Source organism: Stegodyphus dumicola, chromosome 2 (assembly GCF_044657685.1).
Source record: "Stegodyphus dumicola isolate Sdum_Otavi_A_Nest chromosome 2, ASM4465768v1".
Classification (NCBI taxonomy): Eukaryota; Metazoa; Arthropoda; class Arachnida; order Araneae; family Eresidae; genus Stegodyphus; species Stegodyphus dumicola.
Window position 1 is genome coordinate 4,006,083 of NC_140769.1, and position 19,789 is coordinate 4,025,871.

Below are 19,789 nucleotides of genomic sequence, written 5' to 3' on the forward strand. Positions count from 1 at the left end.
GATGCTTTTGGGCCCACCAGCGGCCGAGCGGTAAAGTCGCTGAACACTGGTAGTTCGGTCCGAGGTTCGAATCCCGCGAACGGGCTGGCTGCATGGGCGTTTTCGTGGTTTTCCCCATGTGTAACGTGTATACGAGCCAGTTTCCCTTAGAAAGTCCTCCGCGAAGGCATCCCACCCCTTAGGCAGATAGCCCTAGTGTGCTTTGCCATAATTAAATAAACCAAACCTATCCTGATGCTTTTGAAACTCTAACAACTTAGCTTTTCCACTTTCATTACATTTTTCCTTATCAGATATTGGTACAATCGCGTATTGATTTTCCTATAAATATGGTTGCTGGAAAGACCTATTGCCTGATCGCTCAAGAATTTTGTTCAAAATCTAGTCTAATCTAAGGTTGCTTTTTGGTTAATTTTAAAGCAAGGTAATGAGTTTACATAATATTAGTGCACAAAAAAACGTTGTAATAAGTATTTTAAAAACAATGCACGATCTGTGTGATGCGACAACTAACTTTTAAAGATTCCAACCCGATGTCCCGGATTTTCATCTCGATATGAATATCTTGGTTTGTAATTATCATAAATTAAATTTAAAAATAACGTGACATCAGACTGAATGGAGACATCCAACTGACTCCTGATACAGGCCAATTTTGTATATGGAAAGTTCTTTATCAAAAACATTCGATCCAGGGCAAGAAATCGTGACTTCTTATCGAAGCCAGTATAGAGTTTGGTCTTCTTAGGGAGCATAAAGTAGACCCAAACACTAAACGACTAGTGACGAATTATTGCTATGTTTTGTAAATAGCATAGAAACAGGGAAAGGATCTAAACGAGTCTTTATTAACTCCAAGTTTAATAGATGGCACCAACTCGTCCTTTCAGAAGCCAACATTTTTGGCTCACTTAATGCAGATAGCCCTCGAGTGCTTTGCCGTAATCTAATAAACCAAAACCAAACCAACATTTTTGGCTCAAGTCAAAGATAATGGATGAACTAAAATTCATGAAAATTAGTTTAACCTAACAGCTCCTATAATCTCCACTCGCCCTTTGAAAGGGAAAGTATATACGGTATTTTCTCTCTCATTTCTTCATGCTTTCGTGGTGTAATTGGAAGTATACTCGAGAGGTCCAAGGGTTGAGTCTCGACTAGAGCATTGCACGTTTTTCATGTTTCCTGCGTCAGAAAAACCTAATGGCTCTACAAAGTAATAATTTTCGAATGCAGACTATATTTCAATGATGTATTTTTATTTAAAGGGACTCGTACACCTTAAAACCCAAAAGATCTTCGAATATGTGACTGCTGCAAGAATTGGGATAACTTATTTATTTTAAAAGAAATTACTTCCAACATTTTACAGCTGACTACATCATATAGCTGCTTTCTGAAATAGTAATCAGAAAGTTTGTGTTACCACAAATAGTTTTATAATTTAATCCGCTTTGTGACAAAATATTTCGTCCTGTTTCCACCTTGCACGCACAGTTTAAAACATTCTGTTGCATAATTTAATTCCATATTTAATATATAGCTTTTATAACATTTGGAAACTACTGTGAACCAAAAATTCTAAGAATTTCATGTTCAATTTTTATTTTCTTTGGAGTTGAATTTATAAAATGTATTTTATTAAAAAAATCTGTAATGTTTTATTGCATAAAATTTTTTAGTATTAAAATATTTATCAGATTTTTGTTTCAGTTAGAAAATAGTGCCCATATAAAGAATTATGTCAAATTTCGAGTATGTACCATCAGCCATTTTAAAAATATCATGCGCGCAAGGTGGAAACATGACTAAAAGTTTTGTCACAAAGCGGATTAAAATACAAAAATATTTGTGGCAACACAAGCCTTCTGGTTACTAGTTTCCAAAGCAGCTATATTATGTAGTCAGCCGTAAAAAGTTGGAAGTAATTGCTTTTAAATTAAATAAAATATCCCAATTCTTGCAACAGTCACATATTCGAAGATCATAAGGGATTTAAGGTATATGAATCCCCTTAACAAAATTATTTTGTTTTACAAAATTTATGATGAGAAACATTCTTCCAAAACATGTCAACGAAGTTTTCGAGTGTCCAGAAATGAACATTTAAAACATTTAACTCTTTGAACGACGGTGATTACCTACAATAGCCACCTTTTCTATTAAACGTCTTACTCACTCGTGTGAGTGGTTTTCAAGACTGAGCGTTTCTGAAGTTCCCTTTCAGCTCACTAGATGGCAATCAAGGAACATAAGCCAGTAGTTGATGCAGCAATTCGTCTTCAAAAAAATAAGCACCAGCTATCGAAGACAACATCTCGACGATGTGCACTTTGCAGCACCAAGAAAAAGCCTGTTAGAGCAGTGTGAGAATGCAGCACATGCAAAGTTGCACTCTGCTTGAAAAAGGAAAACTGTTTCCATGAGTACCATAGAGACTGATCTGTAGGATATGTTCTGTGGACGGTGGTCACTGACACTCACCAACAGAAGTGGTCATTTTTTTCACGCGTCTTTGACAAAATATGTGTAATTGTCTCAAATAATTTCATTGCAACACCTTATATAGTAAATAAAATAAGAGTTTTGCTGAAAAGGTTAATTACCTTTTCCTGCCCCCTCAAACAGTTAAAACATTTAAAATGAATATTTCAATAATTTGCCAAGATCTTCACAAATAAATTAAAAAAATGCGAGTGTCCAAAAAACAAATGTGAAACGCGGTATATGATGTCAATCTAAGGGAGGAAGGAGACAATATTTGAATTATTCTTAAGTGCTAGTCAGGCTTAGAATATTTGTCACAATACTTAATTAAAGAATACCAATAATATTTTTTAATCCAACTTAGAATATTTATCGCAATACTTAATAAAGAATACGAGAAAAATATTTTTATAGATCTCAAGATTTATCGACTGGTTTATGAAACCTAAAATTAAAAATAAAATTTTTTTTATTAAATCTTTTACATCCCAAAGATCATAACATATAATTTTCAAATCTAAACTGTCATTAAAATGAAGTGAAGAAAATGCATACAAGAAGGCATTTTTTAAAAATCCAAGTTTCAGTAAAGGTACTCGGAACAAAATGCATTCATAAAATCATTCATTCTAATTTCTTTTCAATAAGACATCGTTAATCATTACTTTCCTTGTTCCTACACAATTAATCCCACACAAAATTCATGTTACGTTTCCAGATGGTTTTAAATATAATCTAAGCAGCTCTTACTTTTTAAAAAAACAATTTCTTTCATAAGCAAATGTCAGTCTAATTTAGTCTCTGAAAAAATAATTGATTCGTTCAGAGGGAAATAATTGAAGCCGCCATTAAAAAAATGGCGAAAACCAATCACGTTCTTTTGAAAGATTTACAAAATTATCTTCTTTTATTATTCTCATAAAACTTTTGTTTTTGATTTATGAAATAAGAACAAAGAAAATAACGCGAGAATTAATTCTAATGTTTTTTACCGGCGATGGTGGGATGTTTTTTTCTTTTTATAAACAGTAACCTCCATCTACAACACGTTTGTTCTCGAAAGCGTTCTATTACAGATTCTGTTGACACAAATGAAAAAAAATTTTGCAAGTAATAAAAATGAAGCAAAAAGTTGTTTTGCAAAAGTAAAAATTTAGCATAATTTTCAGCATAATAGATGAAGCATAATTCTTTCTTGTTCAAGCTTAATAACTTATTATCATTTCCGTGTAAATTTTAATTAGATACCTGGAGTTATTAAAGAATAAACACGCAAAATAATATAAAATTAAAAAAGATGGAAATCATGGAAATATATTTTTCTTCCTTATTTAAGAAAAAATTTAATTCTGAACAGCTGTAGATTTTCAGTTCCTACCAGCGCATTAATTCCAGCTGACTCAAAACGATGTCTAAACATTCCTCATTTTCCGTTTTTTAAATTATGCTCTCTGACTTGTAGGCAATTATAGTGTTCTCCCATGCGTGCGCTCGTGGTGTAAATGGTGAGTATGTCCAGCTAGATCTAGCTGGTTAACTAAGAGATCTTCATTTCCAATTCCAGCCAAGGTCTATTCGATTTTTACTTCCTTGTACGAAGTAAAGGAAGTATTGTAATCAAGAAAAATTCCGGCTATTATATTTTAACCAAAATAACCACTTTGACCGCTACCGAATGCAACTTAAATACGTTTTTGCGTGACATCCGTACGTAAGGGCAGAATAAAGGACTCTTTCCCTCCCCCAAAAACAAATTATAAAACTGATTTTCAGTGGATTCAGAAGAGAATTTTTCATGGTGTCTGTACTTATGTATGTATGTATCTGGCATAACTCACAAAAATAGCCTCAGAATGTTGACATTTTGTATACAGGACTGTTATAACACGTAATTGTGCACCTCCCTTTGTGGTTGCAATCGACGGCGCCAAAAGTACATATCCCACTCTGTGACTCAACTCGGTGAGCTCAGTTTTTTTATTCTTATATGTTGGTACATTGCGCATTTTTTGCTTTGAAAATGATTGAATTATGTTTTCTCATCTTCCGGTTAAGGTTTTTATGCCTTTAGGTAATCTATATGCAATAGTTGTAGAATTATCAACAAATTAAAAGTTGTTTAAGTGCGGCAAAGCCTAATTTTTTTTTACTAAAGCAGCCATGTTTTTTTTTTTTTTTTTTTTTTTTACATTTAAAACTTAGCAGAATAGTGAATGAAGTCTTTTTACCGAGTTGGACCGAAAGGAAACTTAGCTTTGTGCAACGAAAAATCTGCCTTCTTGCCCGCTGACTGAATTGCATGTTTTTGTGCAGAAACTGTAATTTTAATTGTAAAAAATGCTTTTTTAATTATTTTAACTGTATTTGGTGTTTTATGTTTTTCTAACTTTTTCAATTTTTGATGAAGATATTTTGAGGTTTTATGTGCTAAGTGTGCCTTGCTGCTAAGTGAGAACTGAATTAATTGAATGAGAAATAGATCTCTAATGAAACTCAAGGAAATAAATTTAAACGAAATGCAGGCAAAAATGCGTATAATTTAATATTCCATACATGGAAGTCATGTGGTGTACACATCAGATGTTTCATATTTCTTCGTCTGAAAACCTTAATAGTTATTACATACCACCCACATGATAATTCGGTAACGATATAATAAACGATAATTTGACACCACCTGGATTATATTGACTGGGTAAGCACGAGTGCATGTAAGAAATTATCGCAGTTCCTTCCACCATCTTTCGTGGTCCGGGTGGGAAGAATGTCCGGCTAGTAGTTAGATGATGCGTGGTTCGAATCAAGGCCTTGGCCGAGTTGAATTTTTATGCTTACTAGTCCGAAATCCAATAATAGTTTACTCAAATTCACCCAAATTAAAATATGATGGATGGTAATTTTGTCGATTGGGTGAGCGGGAGTGAATGCAAGCTATTATCGTATTCCTCTGTGCCTGCTTTCGTGCTGCAAGTGATTATTACTATATATCCAGACGGGAGATATAAGATCGAATTCTGGTGAGGACACTATAAGTTTTGAAGTTTGGTAGTCCGAAATCACATTGTCTCTAAAGTAGCGACCAGATACAAACCTGGTGGACAATAAATAATTTAATACTGCACACACATGCCAATGATTTAGAAACCTTTGAGATTTTCATTTAAATGCGTGGTACCGATGAAGTATGCAAATTTGTTTTATGACGTGGGTTACACATGGTTAGAATGCTAGTATAAGTAAAGTGTAAGTGTTCTGTTGACGATGAATGAAGTAAAATTGGACAAACGACAGATTTTTCACCATTTGAAAAAGGGCTCATTTTTTGTGCCCGTTTAGCAAAGGCCTCGATTTCGAAGACAGCATATCTCACTGAGTTCTAAAAGCAGTCCTATCAAAGGTTTTCAAAAGTTGGAATCAGAACCCACAGTCCTTCTCTAGAAGACGTAACTGCGGTTCGAGCAAAGTTTTCCATATAATATTTTGCTATAATATTTATAAAAAAAAAAAAAAAAAAAAAAAAATTTAAGTATTAATTATTTTAACAATAATTTAGCACGTATTTTTAGTATTAATTAAATTTAATAATTCAAGTATTTATATTAAATTTATATTTCATTATATAAATCTACCTTAGATTAATATATTTAGATGAAAAGTAATGAAACATTCCAAAGTAAATCCTATGCGGACTTCAGATTCTTGAAAGGGCAGATTTAGTCTCTTTTCATTCTAAAAGTAACGCTGATGAACTATGAAAAAGATGCTAAAATGACCACGACTAAAAGCGGTCATATTATGACGTTTCAGCGACGTCGACAAAGTGCCAAGATGCAACGGCAAATATTTTGCGTCTTCGCAACATTGTAAAGGCGTCGTAAAAGTTACCACGACCACTTTGCAACCTCTCGGACCAGTTTGCAACATCGTTACGACGTTGCTGTGCTACTTGGGATATATATTCTTGTCAACCGCGTTTTTAGCTAAGAACTCCCTAGCGACCATATTGATCCCCAGAACCTCTGCTTGGAAAACAGTTGTTGGTTTATCTAGGTATAGATGAAATCTTCTCCAGATCCCTTGGTTCTTATAATAGCTCCAGCTTCAGTGAAGTTGGATTTTGATCCATCTGTGTAGCATTCAACTGATCCTGTTGAGATTAGGTTGATTAGAGATTCTATCTCATTCCTTTTTGGTATATAAGTTGAGAATAGTTATCTGGAACTATTGTTTTAGTAATTTAGGGCATATAGATTATAGGGATCTCATTGGCCAAGTCCAAGTATATGTCAGTGTGGCTTTTATGACCGAAACTTGTCCTTTGGCACCATGGGCCGTTTTTATTGAACATATACATGGCTTTAATAGCATTGGCCGGACTAATGGCAGTATATATCCATAGAGTAGATTTTGGATTAAGGCACTATTGTTTGCCAACGATTCGTCTGCAAAGTTAGTACATTTGTGGCGGTTTGTGCCTTTCCTTTTATATGGGTGATCCATGTGAGTTTACTATTCAGGTAACATCCTAGGCATTTTACGCATTCCTTTCGTCTGATAATCTGGTTACCCAGATACAAATCTGCCAGTTTCCATTTCCTGTTTCACGTGAAAACTATGACCTCTGATTTTTCAGCAGAAAAAGATAGGCCATTTGTTTCACCCCAGTGTGAAATTTTATTCAAGATTTGCTGAGCTTGATTGTGTAGGGTTCCAATATCGGAACCCTGTAGTAACACAATAAGGTCATCTGCATAAGCCTGTGATAGGCTGGGCTCCTCCCGTAGAAGTCCTAAGAGTGAGTTGAATACCAGGTTTCACAGGAACAGAGAAAGAATACCACCACTTTTTTATAATAATCTCTCTCTACTTCACAGTCAGTGAAACTAATGCAGATATTCCTGTTTTTAATCATAAAAATGATCCATCTAGTTATCATATGGTGAATATGGTGAATATGACTTCCAATGAGGGCTTTATGTATTTCCTCGAAGCCGATGTTATCAAAGGCTCCTACAATATTCAGTAGAATCCCAAAGGCAAAGTGTCCGTCTATAATTGTTTTTTCTATTCTCCACACCGGTTGGTGTAGGGCCGACTCAGTGGAGAAGCCAGGTCTGAAACCGTGTTGGTCTAAGCCAAAAATATGGTTCAGATTGTTATCTGACTGGAGGTGCTAGAAAATCAATCGCTGCAACAGCTTAAGCTGGAAGGATGTTAGCGTGATCATTCTAAATGAGTTTGGTTTCTCATATGTATCTTTCCCTGGTTTGGGGAGAAACACACCTCAGAAAGTTCACCATACCTTAGGAACATATCCTAAAACCAAGCTGGATTCGAATATGTCCATGACAATGTGGCCAAAAATGTCCCAGGCCTTTCTGGAGTAGAATTGGATAAATGCCATCGTTCCCTGGAGATTTAAAGAGAAGAAATACATCTAGTGCCGCTTTAGCCTTTTCGAAGTTCACTATTGTTTTAGCAAAATCCTAATCTAATGGACTATGAAGGAGTTCCAATAAGTTTCCATAGGGGTCAGAGGTAACACTTGTGTTTCCCAGGTGAAATTTCAGCATGGTCGATAGTGTAGCCAGAGGGTTTATATTATATCTGCCATCTAGTCGCATAACCGATGAGAGTTGAGATTCCTGAGACCTCTTAAGAATTTTATGAACTCTGGCAGTCTCATGGTGAGACTGAATATCTGTGCAGAAGGATCTCCACGAGTTGGATTTGAATTTCCTGATTTCACTTTTAAATTTCTTTTGTAGAATTTTAAAGTTAAACCAGTCAACTTCAGATTTATTTCTGACTGCTTTCCTATGAGCTCACCGAACCTCTAGGCGGAGGCTTTCAAGCTCATTGGTTCACCAGACTCTCTTGCTAGAAGAGTACTTCCTTCGATTGAGAGGGCATGGTGCATGATAGGATTCAATAATGATATTTTTCAGGTTGTTTGCTTGGATATCAAGCTCCTCAACTGAACAATTATTGTCTAAAGCCTGAAGGTTAATGACATTAGAAACCAGGGAGTCCTTATAAAGGTCCCAATTTGTGTTTTTAATGTTTGTGAAAAATTCAGCTTAAATTTTATCCCTAATACGAAATTGCATAAGGCGAAGGTCTGAAAGTGAGGGATTCTCACTTACATGTCAATTCTCAATAAGATTATAGATATCAGTGTGAGGTCAATGACCTCTTCTCTTCTTCTGTTGACAAAGGTGGGGCTATTTTCCCTGTTTACCCAAGTTAGGTTGGTGTTCATTATAAACTTCATGAGTTTTTCTTTTCTAAGATTGGTATCAGAACTGCCCCATGATAGGTGGTGAGCGTTAATATCACGACCAATAATCATAGGAATATTGTTGATTTCGCCGAAACTCACAAGATCTATAAATTTTTGCGGAATGTTGAGGTCATAAGCCTTGTAAACCGAGCAGAAACAAATGTTTCCTCTTAGTGAACTGTTTATGTCCTTGGTTAAAATAGCAGTCACATCCTCTGATGTGAATTGAGATAATTTCATAGGCTTTATATTTTTAGAAATGTAAATGCTATTTCTAAGTCTTTTATTAGGTCCTTCTGACGAAAAGAAGTGTTCGTTCATGGGCCTGCCAAGGATTTTAGCCTTGTAGACCCAAGGTTCTTGAATTAAGGCAACAAAAGTGCCTTGTTTACCTAATTGAGAAGCTAAATTGTATGAAGCTGCTCTGCTATGTTGCAGGTTTAGTTGACTTTTAACCATTAAGACAGGTTAAATGAGAGTTAAGAATTTATCGCGAAGGACTTAGTTAAAAGCTGCCTCCTTAACCCACGTGACAGGGAAAACCTATTCAGAGGTCTTCCTCCGAGCCTCCAAAGAAGCCACCGGTTCTGACTCCTTTTCCGTCTCCCCTTCTTCCATCAGCTGTTTCCTCGAAGGATTGTAGCTACTTTATATTTTACCACGATATTTTTGACGACGATGTTTTTAAACTGCGAAATTTTGGAATTGCTTTAAATTCGACCACGATATTTTGTACCACGATCTTTTAGAACTGCGATGTTTTCTCCCAAGACATTTTTCTTTGCGTTGTTTTCTCCGCTACGTTTTTGATGCGACGTCTTCCCCGGACACCATTTAGGTAATCATCTGCAAATGATGTGCAAAGACTCTTTTCTTCAAATAACCTCAGAAGAAATAGTCTTAAGTCGTTAAATCTGAGAATGTATATGACCAAGTCAAATCACAAAAACGGGTTTATTCAAACGATTTTGAAATGTCTACCGGATTGCATGCCTATACGTGCTAGCTGTTGCGCCTTTTTATTGGCACCAAAGTATATCTGCCGTTTTTCTTGCCGGCAATTCTGAAAATTTTCATTATCTTCTAAACTTTACTTAAAATTACAGCTGTTAATGAAACTCATATATCGCAAAGTATTCTAATAGAAAATAAATATCTTATGTGGATACCGCATGACACCCTTATACGGCTTATTAAATTATATATATTTTTTTGCTGCATTTCATTAAAACTTTATTTCCTTTGAATTTCATTATAGATATATTTCTCATTCAATCAATTCATTTCTCACTTCACGACAAGGCAAAATACATACAAATTCAAAAAATCTTCATTAAAACTTGTAAAATACAGAAAAATATAAAACACCAAATAGAGTTAAAAACAGTTAAAGAAAAACGATTTTTGTGTTTAAAATTAGAGACTTCTACGCGCCGACAAACAATTCGGCCACCCGGCACGAAGACGAAATTTTTGGTGCACAAAATTGAAAGTTAACTTTTGTTTTCTACTGGGCAAAAAGACGCTGAAGTTGGAACACTAGCTGACTTAATTCACTACTCTACTAAGAGTTACAAAATAGCGGCCACTTTTAAATTGTTAATAATTCTATAACGTTTGCATGCAGATTAACTAAAGGCATAACAACCTTAACCAGAACATAAGAACAACGTAAATCAATCGCATTTAAAGCAAAAAATGCACAATTTACCAACATATAAAACTAAAAAAACTGCGCTCACAAAGCCAAGGAACAGAGTGGGAATATATATATTTATATACGTTCGTTAGGCCGAATGCAGCGAAAACGGTAGATGCAAAACTAGATGTTATAGCAGTCCCATATACAAAATTTCAACTTTCTACGGCTACTCGTTTTTGAGTTACGCAAGCTACATACGTACGTACGTATAAACGTCACGAAAAAATATCTTCTGAATCCATTTTAAGTTAATTTTACAATCCGTTTTCGAAAAAAAAAAACAAAAAAAACGTCCTTTATTCTGTCGGTAGGTACAGATCTCACGCAAAAATGTTTTTCAGATGGATTCGATAGCACTGAAAATAGATATTTTCGTTTAGATATGATACCCGGAATGTTTCGCGATTACAATACTTCTTTATTTTACACAAGAATGTTAAAAAAAAAAAAAAAAAAAAAGCATGTTGGATTCTGTAATGTTTTTAAATGGTATAAAAGCAGATTAATAAGATAAACCACATACTAAATACAAAAGCAAAAGTAGAAATTACATTTAACCAATAAAACACCTAACCGTTTGATTCCTTTCAGGAAATTTTATGAATATAATCTAAAGTGCAGGTCACAAGTGAAAAGTTAAAAGAATGTAGCAAAAATTGCTTAAAACCTGGAAAAATATAATTGCATTTCTAATCTTTACCGTCAGAACAGCCAAAGTTAGTAAAGTAATTAGAGAACTTTGATTAAATTTCTGTGGTGGACTGTGATCTTAATTTTTAATTTTATTGAAGATTTAACTAATTTTGTAATAATGATTTAGAATTATGCTTGCATAGATTTATTACATATTAGCTTTATTTTATACTTGCAATCTTCAAAGACGTATATGAATTCATTCGAAGCGTAACAAATGTATTCAACCTTCAAATGAGCTAGATTCTCTGAAAATGCGCTGAAAGGATAAGCCATCCATTCTGTTGAAATGGGCTATTAAAGAATGAAAGCTTTATCAATTGCCAATTTTAGTAATATTCTTGTAAACAAGCGATTAGGCACGAAAATCTTTCACCGCGGTGATCGTTTGCAATTCGCATTTGTTCCCCGGCGTCGAAAAGGTCACAAATTAATGAATTATGTAAATGAATTTCATTGATTGAGTTTCGCCTTTTCGCATTAGGGAATGGCAGCGTCATTACGGCAATGTTTTCATCCTTTTCCCCAACGGCTTGGTTCGGCAGAGCAGTGTTTTCGGTTTTTCAAGCGACTCTGCAACTCTGTCTCGTGCAGAGCGCCATCTACTGAGCCGAAATGGCACTTTTACCTTAGACCAGTTGATGTCTTTTGTCTGATGCAGCTTTTCATACAGGCGTTCTACGCTTTTGACGTTAAACTGAAAGACAATTATCTCTCTTCACCAGAACCCAATCCACCAGACTCCAGAGGGAAAATTAATTTCGATTATCCCTGCTGTATCATGTATACACTGCACAGAAAAAAGGGGCACGTTTCTACGAAATTTAACTTTTTTCATTCGTTTTAATTAACGTTTTTCATTCTCGAAAGCGCGATTTGGGATATATATTAGATTTATATACAGCATTGTTCTACCCTAGATATATTGACACAAAATCGGACTTTTTCTGAAACGGCATGTGAATTTTTTCCACATTTCGGTTCTGCTATTAAGCCCAAATATTAAATTTTGTAAAATTTGGTGAGAAACTTACTGAGAAATTTTAAAATTTATCTTGGCGCACCTTTTTCAGATGCGCCAAGAATAATTCACCCAACGAAATTCCTAATTTATAGTAACCTCGTTCCTTTCCCTTTTTTCATTGAGCACGAGCGGAAAAAATGTTCATCGTTCATTCTTTCAAATAATTTTGACAACGTGCGTAAAACACATTTGGCATTTTTGCTGCTTATAATAAATATGCCCAATTTCAAAATTCCCCCATACGTAAATTGGCATACATTTTTCTATTTTTTCAGTCTCAGTTCATCATATAAATATTCAGTTTTCTTACTAAGGTGGCTTTACAAAACTTTTTTCTGTCTTTATTTTTAACATTTCGTGTGTTTACTTTATTTATTAAGTATGACGTTTTTGGCGCTTACGCCAACATAAAATTCGATTCAAAGACTGTCTCGCGTACTGGAGATAAAAAGGTTTTATTCCGTAGAGTATTACAACTGCTAGCTTTTAAATAGTTGAGTTTATTAAAAAGTCATTAAAGTTTTAAAAATATGAAGTATTAAATTCAAAATTCCGGATTCCTGGTGCCCGTGTTCGGGTGCAAGATTGCATTATTCAAAATTTGATGGCCGTAGGTGTTGTCGTTTTTCACAGTTCGACAAACATGTAAACATTCATGCAGATTCTTCATCATTTAATATCTTTAAAAGTAATACAGGGTGATAACATTTGGTGGCAACAATTTGGACAGTGGTTCAGATATTTAAAATGGTACGCCAAGAAATCCCGTTTCCACACTAATAGCCCATTCGGACTAACGCCTTTTTGGGCTAAAAATAATTAAACTTTGCTCTTTCATATTCATATTTAAATACTTAAATTCGCGGAAATGCATGTCTGTTGAAAGTGAGTCAGGAAATGAAATATGCCAACGTCATCGCATTTTTTTGTTATTTTTATAAATTATATGCCTATATTCATTAATTTTTATTTACCTCATTAATGGGCATATTGTTATTATGTAAAGTACCAAGTCACTCAGCTAGTATAGTGGTTAGGGACGTTGACTATCGAACGAATATTTCACAAGTGCACATCAGCGTAGCCACTGAACGAGGAGTTTCGAAAATGGACCAATGAGCTGTTATTGCTCTTGTGACGCTAAATATTCGCGCATGTGAGCGTATGTTGTTTACGTTTTAATTTGCATTTGTTTCGCAGTTATAAATATATGGCGTAATAGTAGAAAATCTCGTAGTGCTTTCTTTTTCAGAGTTTGATTAATCGCTGACATTTCACTTTCGCGATTACTCGCTTAATATTAATTATTATTAAGATTATTAATTAATATTAATATGATTTGATTAATCGCTTTAATATTAGGATTGATGTTCACGGTATATTATGTGGATTAAGAGAATTCAAGTGTATATTTTTTTAATTGAGCTGAGACTGACTGAAAGTGTTACAATGAATCTAGTGTTTTCTTATTTCAGTGCGTGCATTCTTTTGATTTTTAACGTGTAAGTTTCAGAACATATATGATCTGATTATATCCATTAACATTAAAAATTATATACGAATAAATTGAATATACTCGTTGTGAATACGACAAATTCACTCTGTCTGATGAGTATTTCTTGTGTAGACAGTACATTTAAGAGCGAGCATTTATTAAATGCGAAATTTAATGCACTAAATGTATACGAATGCAAATTAGTAAAGTTCATATTGAATAAAATTCTGCATTGGTTATTATTATAGAACATCTTTTTCATATAGACTGCAATAAAAAGTGCCGACTTCTATTTACATAAATAATTGGTGTAAATATTTTTCTCATACGCATAGTTTTATGTAAAGATTGCATTTGGGCTCAGATGTTTATCACATATTTCTTTCTTCATCTTATTTACCACTTCTCAAGTAATATTTCACATCGATATTTTTGCGAGTGTTTGTATTTATTTCAACCCGGTAGTGAAATCTCCATAATTTCCTATATTTGACCTAACTTCGCAATGAAAAGTTTCAGAAGCAATCGACGATGCTTTAATTATTTTGTACAGAAAATTGCGTGGCAGAATATTTTCAACCATCTTGCTTCAATCTTCAAGCACGCGAAAGGTCATGTGACATGACAGAAATATTACTAGATGCTCATTGGTCCATCCTAGAAGCCATTCCTCGGTGGTTACACAGATGTGCACTTGTGAAATATGTCTACCGTACCGATGGGCCTGGGCTGGAAATCTGGAAAAGGTATGAATGATTGTAAGCGTATAGTGTCTGTGCGGGAAGAGATTATTGAAAATACACGGGGAGTCGAAAGTCCTCTCGAGAGGTTGTAGGTAGGAGACCCTCGAATCGCATCCAGGATGGTTTATTTCAAAATTGGGGCGGAACTGCACATTTAGTGCAGCGGAAGTATAACAGTATGAGCAATGGTGATCAATTAATGATGTGCCTCCGACTTCTACCTGCAGAATACCACAAATTACCAATTTTTTAAATTATTAATGTTTAAAGACATAGCTTTTATTAAATTAATTGAACACTTAGTAATTTGAATGATATTTTTGAAGATCAGGACTTGTGACAAAATGTCTAAACTAAATACATAGCTTCATAATTTGTATATATAGACATCCAACTAAACTGCAGCTGCCACAAGCAGTTATTTTTGTAATGAGTTTCAATAAAATATTATGCTGATGCCAATTCTGGTAATTACTAATTTTGGTGTACATTTTATTTTCCCTTTATTTCTTAGATGATCAAACAAGAATCCGTCTTTCTTCAGATCTGGACATTCCTGGATCGGACTACATCAACGCCAATTTCGTCGAGGTATGTTCTTCGTTATATTAATATCGATATCCTTCGCACATCACACATGACATCCGCTCTGCGACGGTATACTTTACGCGAAATTTTGTCATGGATATCTAACTTACTTCCTGATGATAAGCTATTGAGTTCAAATTTTGTACACACACTGTTCGTCGATGGCAATGCAATACCGTAAATCAATTTTTTTTCCAAAACTCGATTGGGATTTTTTTTTAATTTATTTAATTAAAGGGTCTAGTCTTCTCAGGTAGCATACAATTAGACCAAAACTCTAAAAGACAACTGGTAAGTTTTCACTATGTCTTGTAAGTACCACAGAGACAAGGTGTAGAGACATTAGGTTATTTTGAAGCTGGAAGACGTGAAAAATGAGCGATCGCCGGGACTCAAACCACGGACCTCTCCAATACGCGCCGAGTGTGCTAACCACTACACCACGAAGGCATGCTAAAAAGCAGGGAGGAATACCTTATGTACTTCCCCTTTTAAAGGGCGAGTTGTGATTAGGAAACCCAAAAGCCAAATCCTGGTGGTGGAGAATCATCATCCCCCACCCTTTTCAGTTCGGGCGCCACTGTAGAGACATTAGGATTATTTTAAAGCAGGAGACTGGAAAAATGAGCCATGCTCTCGCCGGGACTCGAACCATGGACCTCTCGAACATGCGCTGAGCGTGCTGACCACTACACTAAGTAGGCATGCTAAGAAAGCGGGAAAAATACCTTATAAAGGAAAGGGTGTAAAGGACTGTTTATTTAACTTACAGTATAAGTAGCGCGCAAGTTGACTCGTAAACAAGTCAAAGGCAAGAATAACTTCGTAACTCCGAAGTCGGCATAAACAAGTCTAATGGCAAGAATAACTAAACGCCGCAGATTACTGATTGAAAAAATCAAAGTTAGCAACGTGGCCTTCAAGCAGACAGAACACGCTCTGATTTTATCCTCAAAATCTTCCTTTAAACGTTTCCTTCTTTCTACCTAATTTGAATATCGCGCCAGTTAGAAATTTGCATTCTGCCAGGGAAGTGGAAACGAGACTTATAGGAGAGAAATAAGTGAATATTGATAATAAATTTATTAAGAAATAAAATATGAATCTTATTATTGCAAAATACAAATGATATCACATTCAAATATAAGTAAATTATTTTTAAGTTCTTATGTTAGTGAGATGGAAACGTAATGATGTATTTCATTATAGAAAATTTTTAATTTATTATTTAATAATTATATTTTAAAATCGAAGCTAATTTTAATATTCATGAAAGACAATTATAGACAATAAAAAAGGAAAACACCTTGGTAGAGAAAAAAGTAAGTTTAGCATAACTTACTTCTGCAATGAAATTTACTTCTTACTGGTTACAAAAACGCACTTTAAACTAACTTTAATGTTTTTATTTATTTCTAAAAAATGGAAATAAAAGTAAATAAGGAATGGAAATCGCTATTACTGTCCCGTCCAAAGGTTTCCTTGTCTTCCTTTTCTTCATCAGATAATTCTTGAAAAATCCGAGCAAAATCAGCTGGCTGCACATATTTTTTTACCATGAAAACCGATATAAAATTTACAGACCTAAACGTATTCAAATTAAAATAATACACGGCAATTAGCAACACAAAATTACAAAATATTTGAGAAAAAAATATTTTCCAAATTTTTAAAACACGACCACGTGCGTGTCGTAACTTTTATGAAAACGCTGCCACGTAGTACAAAAGCCCAGTTAAAAAAAAAAAGTCAAATGGCACATTCCATGATATGGGAAAGGCTAGAAAGAAGGAATAGAAATGACCTTCAGACGTCTCAGCTTCGATATGCGAAAATTGTGCATTAAAAACTGAATTTGTCGTAAATTTTGGGCATACGCGCGTGTTGGAAGTTTAAAGAAAAAATGCACAATTTACAAACATATAAGAATAAAGAAACTGAGCTCACTGAGCCGAGTAACAAGAGTGGATATATATATACATATATTTATATACTTTTGGTGCGGCCGATTGCAACCAAAATACGAGGTGCACATCTACATGTTATAGCAGTCGTACATTCAAAATTTCAACGTCCTAAGACTACTCGTTTTTGAGGTATGCGAGATACGTACTTAAATGAAATAATAGATCGCACAGACGCCACGACAAATTCTCTTCACAATTCATTTGAAATCAGTTTTATAATTTTTTCGGGGGAAAAGAATCCTTTATTCTGTCCTTACTTACGAATGTCACACAAAAGCATCATTCAATTGCATTGGATAGCGATCAAAATCGATATTATCGTTGAAATAAGACACCCGAAATTTTTCGCGATTACAATACTTCTTTTTACTTCGTACAAGGAAGTAAAAAAATCTGATGTGTACACCACATGACTTCCTTGTACGGAATATTAAATTATAAGCAATTTTTCTTGCATTTCATTTAAACTTATCGGATTGAATTAAATCTACTTCGCCGACAGCGCATAAACCACAATAGAATAAATGCAGTCTTTAAAATTCACTCTAGTCTTTGTTTACCATAGCGACACTCTGGCGCTAGATTCACTTAACAGTATTTATTTCGTTCATATTATAACTCAGAATGCACAAAATTTATATCATTTAAAGAATAGAATTATCTAATCGTTGCCACATGTTCTATTCAAATACTATAATAAAGCTAGAATGATGTATAAAAGAAATTAAGCAAACAAAACAAAAAAGAAACGGTTTTTCACAGACGATTGAGTATTTCTCATTCAATTAATTCAGTTCTTACTTCGCGAGAAGGCGAAAATACATAAAAACTCAAAATATCTGTATTAAAAATTACGAAATAAATCTTAAACATTTATTTCCTCGTAAAAATTCCAGAAAGGATTAAGCATGATTGAATTCGCAATAATAAATGAAAGCGCTATCTTTGTTGTTGCGCAGCTAAGTTTCTCTAGATTGGCAACAAATCCACTATCCTGCTGTTTCAAATGTAAGCAAGCAATGGCCGCCATCAAGAAAATTATTAGGCTTAGCTGCACTTAAACAACTTTAAAATTGTTGATAATTCTAAACATATTGCATAGAAATTTACTAAAGGCATAAAAACCTTAACCGGAACAGCAAAAAATGTACAATTTACAAACATATAAGAGTAAAGAAAATGAGATCACTGAGCCGGGTAACAGAGTGGATATATATAAATATATTTATATACGTTTAGTGCGGCCGATTGCAACCAAAATACGAGGTGCACATCTACATGTTATAGCAGTCCTATATACAAAATTTCAACGTTCTAAGGCTACTCGTATTTGAGTTATGCGAGATACGTACGTACATACGTTTGTGATGCCATGAAAAATTCTCTTCAGAATTCATTTTAAAGCAGTTTTATAATTTTTTTGGAGGAAAAGAGCATTTTATTCTTTTATTTTATTTATTATATTATATTTTATTTCTTCGTACAAGGAAGTAAAAAAAGAGGGGCAAATATGCGAGGAAAAACGATATAACTATAGGGTTTTCCTTAGTTTACTTAACCTATTATTCAGATTTTTGTTATCTTTCCTGAACTCCTCAACTGCTCCTCGCATTTCCTCGCCACGATGTAAAGTTATTTGAAGTAAGTAATTAAATGGGTGAATCTCGGATTTTGTTCAGAGGGTGTTTTCGCTAGCCAGCGCACGTTTCGTTTCTGACCTTGTTCGCTGACACGCCTTTTGGCCATTTGAATATTTATCTCGCCTGCTAGGTCTTCGAGTCAACTAGTTTAGCCTTAACTTAAAGTGCTAGTCCAGCACTACTCTTTTTAGACTCGTATTTATTGTGTTAGAATTTCTTAGTTTCCATGACAAGTTGTCGGTGTTATTGTAAAGCACGAAGTGCGTGCCTTTCATTTCATAGTTGAAAATAATAGTGTTATTTTATTCCACGCCTGTGCCAGAAGTCGCCAAGTTCATCACATCTAGATTAGTTTATGTGGCCAAAGAGAGTTAGATCCTATATAACAATGTAATTAATATATGAAACAATATGCACATAAAATCAATGATAGAAGGATAACAAGTGATAGTTCACAATAATAGAATACAAACAAGTATTGGCAAACATGTATTGGATAAACAATATCAGTTGCTATATTCTTTGACTTTCATTTTTAGAGTTAATAATTTACCAAAAGCGGCATCACTGTCAAGATTCAATAACGCTGTAAGTGTGTTTAACGTTTGTATGTTTATATCAGATCGGGTAAATCTCTCTTTTTCAATAATTTGCTTGAATAATAGAGATTATTTTGTTAAAGACTCCATTTATTGCTGCAACCATCCTACTTGCTGCTAATTAATTTAAGTTAAAAAAATAATTAAGAAATGAGAGGGAGAAGATTACAAAATAAAAAATATCTTCTACTTTTAAGCAGATTATTAAGTTCAAAGGAACTACCGCATAAATAAAAGAAGCTGAAATAAATTATCGATATAGATGAAATTAAAACTGCCGCTTCATATACTTAAACCAAAGTGAAAACCTCTTATGAAAGAAAAAATATTTTAAAGGATTTAAAAAGTTGTATGAATTAAAGGTAGAAATGCTTTGCATTAAATAATCTCGGAATTTTACTTTTTAAAGCTTTGTGTGGTTGAAAGGTTTGAGCAGAATTTTTTTTCGATGCAGTGAAACTGATAAAAATGTTTCATTTCATTTACATTCACCTATAAACAGAATGTACTTAAGTATATTTAAGGGGGAGATTCTGAACGGTTTCGGAATAACAGTTCCCCAAAAGGG

The 19,789-nt window shown here is 34.2% G+C and overlaps 1 protein-coding gene across 1 annotated transcript in view; it reads left to right on the forward strand.

Annotated features, from left to right (window-relative positions):
- Positions 1-19,789, forward strand: part of LOC118187605 (tyrosine-protein phosphatase 69D-like) — a 393,140-nt gene that overhangs the window by 292,460 nt on the left and 80,891 nt on the right. Inside the window, exon 15 of the mRNA XM_035357863.2 lies at positions 14,942-15,018. Coding sequence (XP_035213754.2) covers positions 14,942-15,018 — 77 coding nt within the window. The remainder of the gene's footprint in view (positions 1-14,941; positions 15,019-19,789) is intronic.